Source organism: Neodiprion pinetum, chromosome 7 (genome assembly GCF_021155775.2).
Source record: "Neodiprion pinetum isolate iyNeoPine1 chromosome 7, iyNeoPine1.2, whole genome shotgun sequence".
Classification (NCBI taxonomy): Eukaryota; Metazoa; Arthropoda; class Insecta; order Hymenoptera; family Diprionidae; genus Neodiprion; species Neodiprion pinetum.
The window spans coordinates 20263157-20280606 of record NC_060238.1 but is presented as its reverse complement, the minus strand read 5'-3'; the positions used below and the strand labels follow the sequence as shown (position 1 = coordinate 20280606).

Sequence of the window (17450 nt, the reverse complement as noted above, 5' to 3'; positions counted from 1 at the left end):
AAAATTGACAAAAATCGCGACAATTTCTCACAACAGCTGTAATCACCCGTAAAAATTTTGATGGAATTAAAAATTCGAATTGTTATTTATAGGAAATACAAATTTATCTATTGAATGATAACAAATACCTATTACAGAGTAAAGAAATGATATTCAAAACGACTGAGGGATTTTTTTCCAAGCATACAACGGGACGTTTTGATCTTTGTATAATTTACTTTATTCAATTGTCTTATGGGCAATCATCGTGTCCTGTTTTGACGTGCTTCCATCAGAATTCTCCTGTGTTTCACTGTGAAATTTTCCATGTCCTTGCAATAAGTAGGTAGTTTAGTAAATTCTGAATTCTTAATGTTTACGGAAAAAGGAGACAAGTCAATTCACTCCCCCCTTTTATACACCAATTCCGTCAATTGGCCGCAATACACGAATCAGCACCTGATGGACGCAGGTGGATCTAATTCGTATAAATTAGAGTCGCGAGTAATTGCGCTGTTATAGAAACGGTCGTTTATCGTCGGTTTGATGAGCAGCTAGACGTTACATAAAACGGTTTAATTTAAGAGTATAGCTCTGGCGCGTGGTCAGATGTTGGGAATAATCGTCATGCAACGTACCAGTGATACTTATATTATGGTCCCAGTCCCCCATTATCTTGACGAATAAAACTAGTAAAATACGCGTCGTAAATGTGTTTACTAACTTTCCAGATTCTCAATTTACTTACACCAAATTTCATTCGGTGTTTATTCCTCGGATTAAAGTAAAATAATAGTACTCTGTAAGTTGCGAGCAAACGACGTTATGCCGCATCATTGATGCTTTAAGTCGAAAAAACGTCTATCGGTTTTTGTCAGATCGAAATTAACTCTATTAAAAGATCACGATCGTTGTAGCAAAGACGAATCATCCAACTCACGGAGAAAATATGCATATTTAACTATGGCCATATCGTGACTATGTACTGCAGTGTGTCATCGTGATCATTAATCACGGACTGATCTTCGAATGATTCGAGTTATTTTTTCATCGATATTGCAAAATTGCTCGTGCAGACTGTGTCAAAGTCCTTCCAGATTCTAACTGCGCAGCTCGTGAGAGAAATGCATCAAATCAGTACTGCGATCGTGTGATTAAAAAATGCTACTTCAGCATTATTGAGGTTTCTAAACGAAGCGAGATGCACAAGTAATTCTTCTTTCAACGCGGAAAAAAAAAAAATACTTTTAATCAAAATATTTCTACTGATATTTGAAAAAGAAGATCACTCGGTAAACAATAATTCAGACTTTATTTCTTCAGTATCACATAGATTAAACAGTTTTGCAGATGATTACGTTTTCCATTTAGTTAAAAACTAGAATCTTCTACGCCTTATTTACATTATTTTTTCTCAATTTCTCATTCTACTAATTTCAAGAATAATGCGCGCTTTTTCTTCATTGTGAATTTAAAGTGAAGAAGTAAGAAGAGAAATGACGGTAAAAATTTATTTCAATTCTGAATCCACTCATCGTACATTCGACAATTTAACTCAAAACTATCTTACAATGAAACATCAATGCGTTATTTCGAAATACACGATAGAGGAAAAAAACGAATTATTAGAGGAGAAACCTATTTGTCGGTCCCTGTCTTACCGATCGAAGAAAGAAGCGAGACAATGAAGTTAGACGTGAGGCCGAACATCAATGCGATCTTTCCAAGTATCAGCGAAATGCAGCATAGAGGAGAAAACTATTTATCGGTCCCTGTCTTACCGATCGAAGGGAGAAGCGAGACAATGAAGCTAGATGCAAGCGAGGCCGAATATCGCGATACGTTGTCCCCTCTACAACACAGCAGATAAACCGTGGAAATTCGCACGAACCGACACCGACACGCGAGAACGGCGATTTGATCTGCTTAGAGTGATTAAGAAAATAGAATAAAGGTAGAAAATATCAACATGGAGGAAGGTACTAATAATCCAGAGACCAAGCTAGGAGGTGAAAAAAAATCATACGCCGGAATACCGGAGGCAGACTTCGTGGTAAGTGATAATTTCAAACTAACTTCCCAACATCCCTTTTACCGATCGTGAAAGATCCACTCGATCTGCTCCGATACGAATTTAAGATCTAAAAACTATCGCTTTCGTTTTTTATCTGTTTATCTGTCCGATCAATTGTCAAGCGAAACCATTCTTGAGATAATAATTTACCGGCGCCCAAAACGCGGGCCGCAATAACACCGTGCGATTATCGATCTTACTTGCGTAATTTCTTTCACCATCACATTTCCTTGCCTTATATGGTTTCATTCGTTTTTTCGACCCTCCAATTTGATAGAGACAATCTTTTGTCTCGCTCAATCACTTGAAGTTGTCTCGTTTTCGTCGCATTTTCAAAGGACATTTATTCGCCCAAAGATCGAGTCCCCGAAGCGTGATATTTTTCTTTTTCAAACAAGTATCGGAAAAATGATTCTTTCGTTCTTTACTCGTCAGTTTGCGCTTTGTCTTTTAGATTTCTAAAAAAATTTTCTCCGCTGCGTCAAGGATTAACGTACCCATCTCGCTACAAATATATATCAGTTCGTCGCTTCAGATTGGTGTTTACGTGTCGATAAATACTTTTCCAAGTTTTTGGTACAGAATAGACACAAAATAGCAGAATTGATTCGTCAATTTGTTTCAGTATTTGTTGACTGTTGATTGAAAAGTTTGAGGAACTAATTGGAGTGAATTTATTTCTTCTTTTCTGAATAAGACAACCTGATATTCCAACCTCGGCCGATAGTTCTGGCTTAATGTTTGTATTAAAAAATCGTAAGATATGATGGAGAAAATTTTTGCACGGCAGGAAGATGTAGACGCATTTATGGCGAAACCAGATAACGAAGGATCGGTGGACAAGGTGTTGAAGAAGCTGGACGAGCAGCACAGTAAATACAAATTCATGGAGTGTAATTTATCGAACAAACGTCGGAGGCTAAGAACGCAAATACCGGAGTTGGAGCGGTCACTTGAAATGATTGAGAAGCTTCAGGCGGAGAAGAACAGCAGCCAGGATCTAGAGACCCAGTTTTTACTGTCAGAGCAGGTCTTTGCCAGGGCCCTGGTACCGCCGACCAATAAAGTCTGCCTCTGGCTGGGAGCCAACGTGATGCTGGAATACATGCTGGATGACGCCCAAGAGCTGCTAGTCAAAAACATTGAGGCTGCTAAGAGAAATCTTAGCTATCTAGAGCACGATTTGGACTTTTTGCGCGACCAGTTTACAACGACGGAAGTCAACATGGCTAGGGTTTATAATTGGGATGTTAAACGTAGACAGGCTATGAAGTCGACGTGAAACTTTTTTTCTAAGATTTGACAAATTAATATCGTCGCTCCAGGAACTGATGGTGTTGTTTGTTTTTTTTTTATTATTTAAACTCACCCTGCTTGCACGCAACTGTGCGTTGAAAAGAACAAATTAAAGTTATTCCTCGGGGGAATTTCCATTAACACAAAAAGTTATCGTTAGCATGCGAATGTATCAAGTCGTGGTTTCGATTCGTTGTTTTCATGTCTGAGGAGGACATTTGTAACAATTTTTGCATATCTAAAAAATCAATTTCATTCTAAACTAACTCAAATATCATGCTGCCTTCACTGCGTACACTACCAATGCTAGGCTATCAACATTCGCTGTTATTTTAATGTTTTCTAAGAGTGCGCAATAATAACTCTTATCTAAATTTGCGTGCAACCAAATTTATTCATCCGTGCGTTGATTGCTGAATTTTAGGTTTTGCACTATTTTAAGCGTTACTTTATCGATCGTAGGCTTTTCCGATTATTTTACTCCTTTTTCACATCTGCGTATCTCAAACTCGGTCTCCCGAAAATTACAGCCGTAATTAGACAAAACAGAACTTCGAGACTTCCGAGGAGGTTTAGAAATATCTGAGGAAACGCTTGATTGTTGGAACATTGTCGATTGGTATCTTGAAAACTGTACGCATAATTTATACTTTTAAAAATTGTGTCGATGCAAAACATACCGCCAATTTCACAAACTTCGTAATCTTTTAATAATAGTAATTTAAAAAAAAAACCAAATAAAAAAAAAAAAAAATTCAACAAAGACCGAAAACTGTACCATATTAAAAGCGAAGGAAGAATAAAACCAATGAATAAACAAGACAAGCTGCATTCTGTATAAAAAGAGTTTATTCACTTATTTATACATTATATTATTTCATCTCGAAATCAACGGTAGCTAACTTAGATTATGTCTTAATATAATATATTAATAATAATAATATTTAATGGTATGTACTATGCAGATAGTACGTAACAAATGCCATTTATCTTTTCTTGAATAGGAACGAATGATGAAAGTCAAGAGAAAAGCGAAGAGGTTTAATATTTAGTTTTGAACTTGTTTGCCAAACCATCTCAACACGCAGCTAGACGTTTTAATCGACCGATGTTCCACTTCTAGTAAAGAATGTACTATGCCTACTTCTAATGGAAATAACACATTTCTCAAAATGTCTACACGTTACAATTTTAATACTAAGTTTTGAAAGTTCACTCCTAGACATATAATAATTAAGGCACATCGGTAGTTGGAATATTTTTATATATATATGTATTTATATATATATATATATATGTTTATATTTCTTTTCTTCAGGTTTTTAGTTTTCTGTCCAGCTTAACGCGTAAGACAAGCAACGGACTAGTATTTGACGACTTGTATTGCCACAAGAACTTGTTACTCCGCTCCTTCGTCAGACTCATACTTGACTAATTTCTCTTTCAAACTAGTGATCGTCATCCTTGCCTCTTCCAACTCTTTCCTCAGTGTCTCGGTTTCTAATACTGCGTCCGTTATGCCGCCCAAATTTTTCCGGACGTATCTGTTGTTTCCAGTTAAGTTCAATATTCTCAATACCAAGTTTATTACCCGCTCTTTTTATACTGGCAAAAGTGAAATTCCAAAAAAGGGATACTTTCTTTGTGTCAATAGGGTCGGGATTCGCATCTTGTGCCGAATATATTTAGACAATAACTCGTGGAACATTTCACGCAAAAAATTTGAGAACATTTAGAAGACTAAGGATGTTTCAGATCGGTGAGCACTGTGACGTTACATGAAAATTTTCAGCAAGTATTTCTTGTCGAAAAAATTCTTTTGCAAAGGATACTCTAAAGCGTCATCAGGCTTTTCGGTCTCCTCGTACAACGAAACCAGCACCTTTGTCAAAGCATCCATAACTCCGGCACGTTCCAAATATTTTCTGAACTCCTCTCGCTTTGAATCGATTGGCTGAAGGACAGAAAGCACAAGATTTTGAAAGATAAATTGAAGCAAGAGAAAAATCGAGAAATCAAATCGCACAGGAATATTCGATATCTATTAAATTGGTGAAATTCCACCACGTGAGAATTTCCCGAAGACAAGAATACTCGTAACTAGCAGAAAAAAAAAAGAGTGTTGTCACAGGTGTACTATTGATCGATTTTGTGTAATGTGTTATGGTTTCTGGATTAGGTTAGACTCTGTCTTCTCTAATGATCCCTGTACGATCTTACCTTGTTGAATTCTTGTTTGTAGTTAGACATGTCGAAATAATACTTTGAGCGTCGTTATTTGCTACTTAAGAACGATTGATTTACTAATTATGAATTAATCCTATCCTAAAGAATCGTGCCTGCGAAACCTTTCGACATCCGAACAGCGTCCGCAAATACTGATTGCGTTCGATAGCGTACGATATGGTTTTATCATACGTAATCTATGGCCTAGTTGGAGTTGAAAGTCGAAAGTTGTCGCTGTCGCAATTTCGTTTTGGTGACGTTATCGTGCCACGGGAAAATTGGGCCCACTCATTGGGCCGGCAGGCGTGTTTTGGTACACATGGAACTATCTGTTATCTTCAGCCAATAACAGCGCTAGATTTCTTTCGTCGCGTGGTAATGCCGCTAAATAGAAACGGGTCCCAAGTTGCTTTATTTTCGTATACTGTAATTCCAAGCTGTCGACAATAACAATTTAACGATCATCACCCTTCGAGAAGTACTTAATATTCCATCTACAACAGATTTAGAAAAAAAGATGCCGGATAAATTATTCAAGCATAGAATTAGATATTGATTCAAACGCCTGACGAAGTCATCAAAAATCGAGGAGTAAATATTTTTACCGACCGAAGAAGTTGGACGTTTCGCGAGATTCGAGTAAATATTTCAGACAAGCTCGAATCTATTGCGTAAAAAAAAAAGTGACAATCGGGAATGGGAAAATCTTGGTAAATCCGAGGTTCGAAAACGCAACCGCTCGTTTTCTGTCGGTAAAAAAAAAAACTACCGGGACATTAATCTGACACGTGCGATGCGCGATGCGTGAACTGTGACTAGTCAACGGCGACCGCGTGGTGCGTAATAATTACACGTAAAATGGAGCGGAAACTTAACATTTTCTTGATTCCAAGTTGAATCGTATCGAAGATTAGAGTGAATCCGCGACGTGGGTCGAAGTCAAGAGCAGCGTCTTGCGTCTAGAATGTTCTTTCTGCGGGCTGAAACCGTCGTTCGCATTCTCCTGACCATCCTGATAGGAGGAGCGTCGCGGATCGGTGACGTTCTACTTTACCGGCTAAGCAGTCTCGAGCTACGCGCGGTATCCGATAACCTGACACATGCTATCGTCGGCGGCCTGAGCTGGTCCCTTATCGTCGCACTCTCGGGTAAATCGATAGTTCGCAACGCGTTCGGCATAGCGTTGTGCTTCGTAATATCATCGCTCATAGATTTGGATCATTTTTTGTTAGCCAAAAGTTGGAGATTGCGCGTGAGTATTTCACCTTAATATCTTATATTAATTAACTCTATAAAACGCGACATTTTCTCGGCGAAAATTTTTTGCAATGCGTATTTTTTACCAAATACATTGGCACGTTTACTGCGTTTAAAATATTTTTAACAAATGCTGGGGTGTTAGCCAGATCAGATGTTAACGTACGTATTATCACAAAGCGAAGGGTAATTGAAATTGCTAAAGTAGAGTTCAAATCGAAGGGCTTTCAAAACATCATCAAGAAATCAAGCCAATGATTTATAAAGTCTGAAAAGGCATTTAAACAAATTTTAGCAGCTGCTGCGGTTACTGATATAGTTCTATTTTACTTTCCGGCTTCCGAATGTCCGCGCTAAATTTTCGATACAACTTTTAAATACACCTGTATGGTTTGCCATTTTTTAAAAATTTTTTTTTTTTTTTTTGCCTGACAACACAGAGCTTGAATTTATTTGAAACTATGCGGAGACAAATAAGGAAAACGGGGACGAGAAAAATTCCTGAAAAATTCTGGATAAGAAATTGCTTGGTAAGATATTGAAGCGTTTTAGAGAGAATCAAAAGAAAACCCTAATCATTTCAAGTAATGTTTTTTTTATTTTTTGCAAAAATTAGAAAGATTCATCTGATAAAATCCGGATACACGATTATAGATTAGCACAATGGTAAAAAAAAAAAGATAAAAAAATGCAATTTTGTCACTTCGCACGTACATTTTTAACACATCGTTAATTGAGAATGAGAATGTAAATCTGAATTAATGGTAATGGAATTTTGATCTAGATTGTAATCAACGTTATGTACTCACTCGAGCCATCGTAACCCGCGTCCAAATATCCAACACCAAAAAAGCCCGCTTGATATGCGTTGACGAAAAGCAGTAATAAGTGTATGGAATAATTTCCCCTTTATTCTCTATTTTTGCGCAATATTTAAGCCACGTTATTCAATTTTGAAAATGATTTGACAGCAGGGTCGAGCGAGTCAAAAACAAGAGACGGAACCAGTTTCAATTTTTATTTCGATCCGTGTTATAGGGTGACAAAAAAAAAAAAAAATAGAGGTGTATAACATTCTTTTACGTTATACGTATAATAATTTTGTCAGACGATAAAAAAAATTTTTTTATCAAGTGCTCGGACATTTTTGTACAGGCAATTTAAATTACACGAGTATGCTGCAAAATCATTACAAAAACTTTAATCCATTTATGGATCGTGAAAAAGTTAACGAAAAGATGCTCATTTTCTTCGGGAAAAAACCTTAAACGTTACGATTTCCTCGTCGCCGAAATATGTATAAGGCACACTGTAGTGGCAACCCTGAGAAAACAAGCAGATTTGTAAACCACGATGATCGTTATTCACAGGACGCTCGGAACTTGGGAGGGCAGAGGCCGATCTTACATTGCTCATCGATACCTTTGCTGCTCTTGCTGATTAGCGCGATAAGCTACAAGGTGTTCCACCATTCGGCGTCCGGCTATTACTTATGGGTAATTATAACCGGTTTCCTCAGTCACCACATCCGCGATGCCACCAGAAGAGGGATGTGGTTTCTCTTCGTCGGATCAACGTCGCCTCTGCCCTACCATCTCTACCTCTTCATGGCCATGGCTTTGCCCTACTCTCTGCATTGGCTAATGCCCCAAGATTTCATCCAAGAGGATCACCGCCTGCAGCCTTCGGTCCTTCACGTTTGAGCTTTAACAAGTCCTTGACGTCTTGGAAATGTCCTTGAAGTTTTCTCGTCCTTATAAAGTCCTAGCGATATTCTATTTTAAAGTTTATCGCGAACGATATTATTTATTTGCTTTCAATGAGTAGCTGTTTTTAAAATGTCGATTTCCGCCTCGAATTCCATTTTTCGTCTTTCTCTGCTAACGGGTTGTTGCACAAGTATTTTTATTTTTCCTGAATGTCCTGAAGTGACCCGAACACGTCCTGGAAATATCCTTGAAATTGTTACGGATTTTTTACTCGACACCATGATGAAGACGAACCAGAGTGTATGCTTTCTCCAAAATTCTGGACACCTCGAACTCTCGGAAAATTTCGATTTCACGCGTTTTATTGTTAGTAGACATCCTGCACTTTCGATTTAGTCATTCAACTGAAATTTAATCGAGCTCTCTAGTCGTGTTGTTAATTATAGAAGAAATGTCGCGTCGATCCATCGTCGAAAAGTCAAGAGAGAAATCAAAAATATATTTTCTTACCGTCTCGTACACATTATAGCATGAAAATTCATACAAGTAATCTTCAACTTTTAAAATTATCGGTTATATTAATCATTTTCTGGGCATTTGAAAATGTTTATTTGTATATCGTTATACGTATGCCTACTACAATATCACTTTTCCCAAGATTTTCCACATTAATTATTGATCTAGTTCCGCCGCTATTCGATTTCTCGAAATCAATTATTTTTTGTGGAAAAAGACGATTTTACCTACCAATTTTTTTTTTTTTTTTTTTTTTTTTTGCAACCAGAATTAAAATTCAAATTGGGAAACTTACAAGAGTAATCAAACTCTGAACTCAGTATTACCACAACGGCTTACGATCTGTTATTTTACCATAACGATTCCATACGTAGATTACTTCTGATACTGTACCTTGTACTTAATTAATTCTTTTTTTTCCACATATTTATCTCAAAACAAAAGTGCGGCAAGAAAACCTTGCAAATCCGCACTCGCTAATTTTTTTATAACTAAAATATTGTAGAAAATAAAGAAATTCGACAGATTTAAACGCACATAACTTACCTGTATTGAAATTTGTGAAATTTTTTTTACGAATTTCAAAAAGTTTTCCATAAAAATCCTCCTTCCTAAAAGCGGCATCTGTATTATATTGATACAATGTTGTTAAAAACTTCTACAATATTGTATTGTATTTATAATATGGTGTTTCATTTGGAAAACTTGACGAGCGCAGCAAATTTACTTTTTCTTCTAAACACGCAGCAAAATTTCGGTATATAGAGCATTTGAATTAAAATATCTCAGCGAAATATGAGCTCTTAATATTGATATTCAGAGGTGCCTATTTTATTGTTTCCATTTTCGAATATTCCCTTCTCGCAAACGGCTTGACTTATAAACTATCTAAACACAGATTCTTGCAGGAAATTTAACGCTCTATAAAAAAAAAGTACTTACGCAAAATTTTCCCAACTCGATTTCAACGCAAAATTAGTTTGTGAGGCTGACTCTCCTTTTTTTAGTTAAACGAGGCTTCAACGTCAATTTATCGTTGCACAAGAATTAAATTTTCGGATACTAGAATTTCCGGTAACGGCTGTAAAACTAATTTTCAATATCTACCTAGAACTATATTTTTCGATCGTGGTAAAAAATGAAAATAGTCAAGGACTGAGCGGTAAAAGCAACTAAAAATTTCTCTCAGTGTACAAACGTTGAGTCATATTGAATTTTAGCGCATGCGCATTAAAATCATGCGCAGGCATCAATCGTCACAAAAACCGTTCGGTCGTTAGAAATTCACTCCGTATAACACAAGTGCGTATAATAAGTATATGTAACACCCTATATACTAGAAGCATGTATTGTATAAAATTGAGTTGCAATGTTTACACTCCGTGCGATGTTACGTATTATAAAGACGGCTGCTATTTGTTTACACAGAATTCAAAACACCTGTATTTACAGTTTACGTACGTCTTTCCTCCGATATCCCCCCCCCCCCCCTCTCGCGCTCTCTCTCTCTCTCTCTCTCTCTCTCTTTTACACGAGTTCTCAGTTATTGGATCAAACACACGCATTCGCATAAGATATCCTGTATAAATAATACAACGCGCGTTCACTAAACTATCCGTTATTAATATCCACGTAAACTGACATTCCGAGTTGAAGTTCGCTTCAGTTCCCCGTTTACAGATGGACTAAAAAAATATCATCACAGTTCTAAGAATCGAAGAATCGACGAATCGAAGATGAAATAAAATCGTATCTAAAGTCACTTTTTATCCTCAATTTTTGGTACATATTTTCGCATATCTCACCTCATAACGGAACTGAAGAATTAAGTTACAGGTTTCAACGAATGTTTCAGAATTATTATAAACTACGCTGTTAAAAATTTCGCCACACGTTCACTGTTCATGTTCAATTTATATGTACAATAAGTTTACTAAAAAAATATTGTAAATTGAAACGAAATTTTTCTAGATTCTCTTAAAATTGTTTTTTTTTTATTAAAATCAATAATTTTTGTAGTAAATTTGACACGCCAATAGATCGAAATCAACTTCGCTATATCAAATTTGTAATGTTTTCAACCTGATTTCGTAATTCGACGATAGTTTCGCGCGGTACTAAATTTTCAATCATTCGAGCTGAAAATTGTAATCACCGGCTTGTCACGCGGCTGTAATAAACGAGAAGAGTCACTCGGCCAGTCACGAGTATAATACTATTACAATTCCGGTACGCGATGGAAGTACGAAAACGAACGGTGGGGATTATCAACGCGTGTAATCCATTCCTCGGTGTGTTGCCGTTGCACTTTACTCGACGTAACGACGATTCGTCGGTTGCTTAGCTGGCGGCAGGTATATTCGGAACGTCAGTCGTACGTGATACGGACAGAGACTCGAACGGGGTGAAAGAAAATTCTCCCGACGACGATTGTCGGCGGTTGTATACACCTGGAGTGCAGTGTCATGCAAATTGGCACCGAGAGAAGTTCTCTCTTTGGCAAAGTACCGCGGATATTACCTCGGAGTGAAACGAAACGACGAAAACCGATCAAGAACGGTTCGGACGTTATCGCGACACTCGTTATACAGAGTGGCTACATCCACCACGTGTAATCAGTGATAAGCGGCATGGTGTCGTCGTAGTTTTTGGATCATGGTGGGGGGCCTTCGGCGTCCCGCTCGAGGAGGATCTGCGCTACGCCTTTCTTGTATCTCGCGTATAAAGTGAACGATGATAACCAGCTGATACCGAATGCCTCAACGTCGCGAGGTGGGACCTTATTCTCTGTGAATCGTATGTCAATCGCACTGCCTCGCGGTTCTTCGTTGCCATCGTTATCGAGCTGTTATGGTAAGTTTAACGATTTCTTTTTTTTTTTTTTTTTTTTCTTCATACCTCATTCACCTCAAGTACCTTACACATACTTTGTGCGTCCTCGACGATTTTCGAACTTGCGTAACGTCTCGTCGTCGTTGTCGCGTATTTTCACGTCAACTACCCGTCGAACGATACCGATATACACGTCAGATCGTTCCGAACCATTCGCGGTTGATGAGTCATATTTACGCTATAATCGAAGCTAATCTTAGTCACACGAATCAGTTTTTATTCACCTTGTTTCCCACGGGGATCATGTTGCACTGCAACGATGCACGTTTAACGGATAAATCGGTAGTTCGCATCCTTAGGAAAGTCAGAGATTTGGTAAACCGTTATAAAGAAAATGTAGTTTAATTTTGAATAGCCAGTTTCTTGAAAATCTTTATCAAATTGACCGATTGTGATGATTTTATAGCCTGAGGTTTCGTTTCCGTAACGTTGATAACTTCGGCCGGATTCCTTCGTCACGATTCGTATGTTAATATTCTCTCCTTGTTATAGTTTGTTGTGTAACACGGAGGCAAACTCGATCTTTTTGGGGAAAGACGGTTGCCTCCTTGTTCCCAACGATTCTTTATACGACGAGAATATGTTGCGCGTTTTTTCACGACGCATGAAATTGAGGTTAGGGTCGCGTAATGTTAGATTTCTTCGCGACCGCGCGTGCGCGCAAATTGAAATTGGTATTTTCAGCGCTCCGCGCATGCGCATTGACGGGCTCGCTTTATCGTCGTAGAAACGGGTACTTTGTGTACGGAAAACACGCGTGAAAAAACGTGTGAAAACATGCTCGCGTTACATGAAAAAATTATGAGCTTCGCTGTAGAATCGCGAGGTGAACGGTTTTTGCCTTGTTCATTCTTCAACTGCCGAGGAGACGCGACTGATTCAATGAATTCCTTTGCTTGTTCATCTGGCATTTCGTATCGTATTTCACGTCCACACGTATCTTATGCGATCTCAACAAATACAGACAGTTTTTCGCTAATATTTTCTGTACAGACCGAAAGCGAAAAGGTTTTTCAACGAAGATGCTTTCCTCCGGGTGGGGATAAAAATTTGGAAAGATGAAAAAATTGAAGGGCCACAATATCGAATTTTCAAAGAAGCGAAAACTTATATTTATACGATTTAGAAATTTTCAACGTATAAATATGGGGAAGTAAAAGAATAGAAAAATATTTATACTTTCTGGGTGTCTAGCGAGCCGAAAAAACCTGTAAATTTTTGAACGTTACGAAATTCGATGCGACCCTTAAAACGTCATGAAATTTTACTAATGTACCTGAAAATTTTACTCTCAGGTTAATTATTAACTTAGATTTCAGCAATATACGGAATATTTATACTCGTTTACATTTTTTATTTTCAATTTTGAGTCTCATGTATTGTTATATCAATTTAAACAAAATTTTATCTTTTTTCTTTCTACGTACGTAACATATTGTTACATTTATCGCGGTTATTGCTAAAGTGACGTGAAAGTCGAAAAATATTACTCTTAAATATTTGATAAAAATCACATTCAAGAACATTTTAACGTAGTTATGGACAGTCGAAAAGTTAATGAAAAAATCTCATTCTTTTCCCGAACAAACCTTAAACCACGTGACTTCCTGGTCGCCGAAAAAATTGGACTAACCCTGAATTTTCTATCCTCAGACCTTCCAAATTTTTAAATAATACGAATAAGACTTTGGCGCCTATGAAAATTCGACATACCTGTCCTCCAATTTTTTCATCCCCAAATTTTTCTCCGCGAACGCTTTTAACATTCATTATGTACGCACCTGAACGCGCTAAATTGCGAAACGTTTTCCGGAAGTGTCGTGCAGTCGTGCGTGATGGCACGAGAATAAATAAACAAGCTTGGCAATAAGACGGGTTATAGGCAGCAGGTAGCGGGAGTGAAATAGTATATACTTGAAAAGTATTGCCAAGCATCCAAAGTTGTGTCATTTCCTGCAAAGCGAATCGCTCCGTCCTTCTCCTTGGGTCTTGACTGCTTGCTTGCAGAGATATTCGCTCATGCGAAACCGCGATAACGTAACACGTGTGTGCGTGTGTGTGTTTGTGTCTGCTAATCCCGCGGCCTTAACTCTGTCAACCATTAACATTAACAACGCATTCGGATTTTAGGTTGTATAGTGAAAAGAACTTGCTTGATTCACCTGATAAATGTGTTTCTCATCCATTTTTTAGTTGGTATCGCAGTCTGCAGATAATGCCAGAGAATATTATCGCTGTTTGATCGCTTGTTCGTACAATTATAGTCATTTTAGCGCTACTCGCAGTACACTGCAATCACTGTTTAAACTTTCTTTTTCACTTTTGGCTTTTCCTTCATTCTACTTTCATCATTAACCTTCCTCGTAACTTCATCTTCATCTTTAATAATTAATGTTATCAACGAGTTTCAAGTTATCTCGAACCGATGACGGGACGTCGCGATGACGAATCGGCTTTGACAGACTTACAAATTTGACAGAGAATTACAAGTGTAAATGACGTTTTGGTTAATTGATTACAGTTTGCAAAAAACGAATAAGAATTTTCACCGAAGCGTAGGTATATCGGCTATTTTTCTAACACGCTGTTGCTTAAATCGTTTCTCCTCTCACCTGAAGAGTCGGAGACTTCGGGCAGTTGGAATCGGACCAATTTTTCGCCAAGAAAGTAAATCAATTCGCATCTTTAAAAAAAAAAAAAAAAAAAAAAAAAAAATACGTATAAATTAGAAATCTATATTAGAGAAAACTTCAGTTTTCGATCGATCGAAACTTCGTTCAAATAAATATTTTCGGTTTGCGGATGATATTTCTGGCAAACTATCGAGTATATGTGGTTTTACTCACAGTTATTGAATAAATCGTTGAAGATTAATGAACTGAAACACGCAGAATCAGCGACGCTTCAACCTTCGATCAAGCTTCTTTTCCTTTCACTTTACGCAGCCGATCGATTCCCGAATATCATCATTTGTACCGCACACTGAGAAAAATTTCATTAGTTACAGTAACTAGAAAAATTCCGTAAAACAGGTATCGTTAAAAAAAACCTGTTCGAATATTGTTGGAATAACGAAAAACGAGGTACGCCTAACTTTTTTGTCGATTGCAACGCAAAATCAGTTTCTTCGGTTTACTCTACTTTTTTTAGTTAAACAAGGCTTTAACGTCAATTTATCGTTGCGCAAGCGTTAAATTTTCGCAACGTTTGCAAGAAAATCTATCAACAGTGATCGTAATGAGAAGGAATAGCAACGGATACCAGACTTTCCGGTAACGGCTAGAAAACTAATTTTCGTTTTCTACCTAGAACTATATTTTGTCGATCGTGGTAAAAAATGAAAATAGTCAAGGACCGAGCGGTAACTGAAACTAAAAATTTCTCTCAGTGCAGATAATTGACCAATTATCCTAATTTCTGTTATTTCGAAAAAAGAAGTAAAAAAAGGATAAAAAAAAAAGAAAAAAAAAGAAAACAATCGTAACGCCGCTCTTTTCAGACGACCGTCGAAGATCTCGCATTGTATTTTTACATCGCTAGTGGGATCGCCGCGGCGGTGTTAATCATCCTGTTTATCCTCGTCGCCGTTCTATTCGTCAGGGTAAACAGGCTCATCTCCGACAAGTAAGTACACCAGGTATACCGCGTTTGAAAGGAAATACGCGATGTCTTTAGAAAATCCAGATGCAGACACTCCGCATTGTTCATTCTAGGTGTAATGTAACGTCTTTCGCTCGAGTAGATGCACGATATGCAATTAACGGTGCCTTTATCGACTGGTTGAAAAAGGTGTGTCTCAAGTTCTTTTTCTTTCATCTCTGTTCCTCTTCAAATCGTTGGTACAAATAAATTCTTTCAACTTTTATCACGATGCTGTTCGTAAACGATTATTTCGACTATAATGATTAATGGAAGAATCGATTCTCGGTTTTTTCCATTTTTGTACACTTTCATTCCTCACCTGGATAAGTCCGTATCGATTTTTTCCCTAAACAAAATTTTTGGGCCTTGTAAAGCTTCAATTTTTACGAGGCTGCATGCTGCGATTCTTTGATAATTTAAACTTTAAATTAATTATTCTCAACTTTTGACTTTTCAAACTTGCGCCCAAGGTTTCTCGTGTAAAGTTTTTTTTACCGATTCGTCTGAAATTTTCACACATTTTCATAGGATTTGGCCCTACCCTAAATTTTATGTTGAAAAATGGCTAATTTTTCTGTCAGGATTTTTAAAAGCGATGTATTTTCTTTCAAAACGAATCTGTTGAAAAACTTCTATAAAAATTTGTGGGTATTTTTAAGTAAATTATGTCGGAAAAATCCGTATGCTGTGCGACAAATATTAAGTGAGAAATCTTTCGTGCAGTGAATTTTCACCTTTTTACAATCTATTAAAATTGCACTCTTGGTTTGTCACCTTGGTACATTTAAATGAGAATCTAATTAGCCAAATTTACTCTAAAAGATGTGAGAAATGCGTACCTAAAATCTCTAAATTTTTTAAAACTCTTCCTGCATGAAATAATAATTAACTAAAATACCCAGGAAATTCCTGAAATTCCTCTAAATGTCCCCTTAACGATGTAATTTTCCCCCGTTGCTCATTGCAGTCTTGAGAAGATAGAAGTACTCGTTTATCTGATCATCAAGCACACAGTGAATGAGTAATATATTAAATTCAAAGGATGACGAAGTATTGCGATATCTTATCTTTACTACGTTTCGAACGATTGTTTGTTTAATTTAGCATTGTAACAAAGATATTAACGTTACACGTAGTTACTGCCCTACAGATCCTGCGTCTTACAGACCTGCTAGACGAAACGATGATCGTTATCTGTCGAGCCTTGAATTGTATAAAATAACTACAGAAAAGCTTGTGTATATTATTGTTTGCTTAACTTAACACCGGACTCGTTTAGTAAATTATTATTCGGGCGGGAAACTTTTTGGAGAACTGAAAAAGTGTTTGGAGGAATAATTTTTACCAACAGTTCTTACAGTATGTACGTATATACGTATGGATTCCAGATCGAATCAACTTGCGAGACAAAAAGAAATGATGGCTGATTTTTGTTACACTAATCCGACGATTGTACCTGGTGAAGAATTATCGAGGAGAGGATTCTCCATGTACAGCGGTTCGAATCACTTCACCTCTGACGAGATCGACACTCACCATCACGCCAAAGATTATTCCAATCACGATGAAAGCAGGTCTAAATTTTAGGCAGTGCTTAAAATACCGTTAAATTCAAATATCAATACAACGCCAACGTCTTCGAAACCAGAGGAATCAAGGAATTAAAGAAAATGAAGCGAGGGATCGATCGATCAATTTCAAACGCGGAAAGTCGCGGGAAATAAATGAAAGCGAGACAGAAATACCCGTTCAGTCGGTAATCACTTATCGATAAAACGTCGGTAAAGCGATTTTCTATTGGCAACTTATCGACTGGTTAAAACATCACCGCAATCTTACCAACCGCGCGAGGATTGTCG

The 17450-nt window shown here is 37.3% G+C and overlaps 3 protein-coding genes and 1 long non-coding RNA gene across 4 annotated transcripts; 3 read left to right on the top strand and 1 right to left on the bottom strand.

Annotated features, from left to right (window-relative positions):
- The first annotated feature begins 1844 nt into the window (after window positions 1-1844).
- Window positions 1845-4137, top strand: mgr (prefoldin subunit mgr). Its single transcript, XM_046633968.2, has 2 exons — window positions 1845-2032; window positions 2844-4137. The coding sequence occupies exons 1-2, from the start codon at window positions 1949-1951 to the stop codon at window positions 3333-3335; spliced, it is 576 nt and encodes a 191-aa protein (XP_046489924.1). The 5' UTR covers window positions 1845-1948; the 3' UTR covers window positions 3336-4137.
- A 498-nt stretch (window positions 4138-4635) lies between these two features.
- Window positions 4636-5760, bottom strand: LOC124222721 (c-Myc-binding protein). Its single transcript, XM_046633970.1, has 3 exons — window positions 5570-5760; window positions 5182-5303; window positions 4636-4893 (listed from the first exon to the last, which is right to left on the bottom strand). Exons 1-3 carry the CDS (start codon window positions 5597-5599, stop codon window positions 4749-4751), a joined length of 297 nt encoding a protein of 98 aa, XP_046489926.1. The 5' UTR covers window positions 5600-5760; the 3' UTR covers window positions 4636-4748.
- Window positions 5761-6539: 779 nt separating this feature from the next.
- Window positions 6540-8535, top strand: LOC124222718 (transmembrane protein 267). The gene is made up of 2 exons (XM_046633967.2): window positions 6540-6827; window positions 8203-8535. Exons 1-2 carry the CDS (start codon window positions 6540-6542, stop codon window positions 8533-8535), a joined length of 621 nt encoding a protein of 206 aa, XP_046489923.1.
- Window positions 8536-11898: 3363 nt separating this feature from the next.
- LOC124222720 (uncharacterized) lies at window positions 11899-17074 on the top strand. Its single transcript, XR_011177624.1, has 3 exons — window positions 11899-11910; window positions 15449-15573; window positions 16943-17074. It is a non-coding gene; the product is annotated as an uncharacterized lncRNA (long non-coding RNA).
- The last annotated feature ends 376 nt before the right edge of the window (window positions 17075-17450 follow it).

Excerpts from the sequence above, each read along its gene's own strand:
- LOC124222721 (XM_046633970.1), bottom strand. The coding sequence starts at position 5,599 with ATGTCTAACTACAAACAAGAATTCAACAAG. Across the intron at positions 5,304-5,569 it reads ACAAACAAGAATTCAACAAG|CCAATCGATTCAAAGCGAGA; the intron begins GTAAGATCGTAC and ends TCTGTCCTTCAG. Across the intron at positions 4,894-5,181 it reads AAGCCTGATGACGCTTTAGA|ATACGTCCGGAAAAATTTGG; the intron begins GTATCCTTTGCA and ends TGGAAACAACAG.
- LOC124222718 (XM_046633967.2), top strand. The coding sequence starts at position 6,540 with ATGTTCTTTCTGCGGGCTGAAACCGTCGTTCGCATTCTCCTGACCATC. Across the intron at positions 6,828-8,202 it reads CCAAAAGTTGGAGATTGCGC|GACGCTCGGAACTTGGGAGG; the intron begins GTGAGTATTTCA and ends CGTTATTCACAG.
- mgr (XM_046633968.2), top strand. The coding sequence starts at position 1,949 with ATGGAGGAAGGTACTAATAATCCAGAGACCAAGCTAGGAGGTGAAAAA. Across the intron at positions 2,033-2,843 it reads TACCGGAGGCAGACTTCGTG|GAAGATGTAGACGCATTTAT; the intron begins GTAAGTGATAAT and ends TTTGCACGGCAG.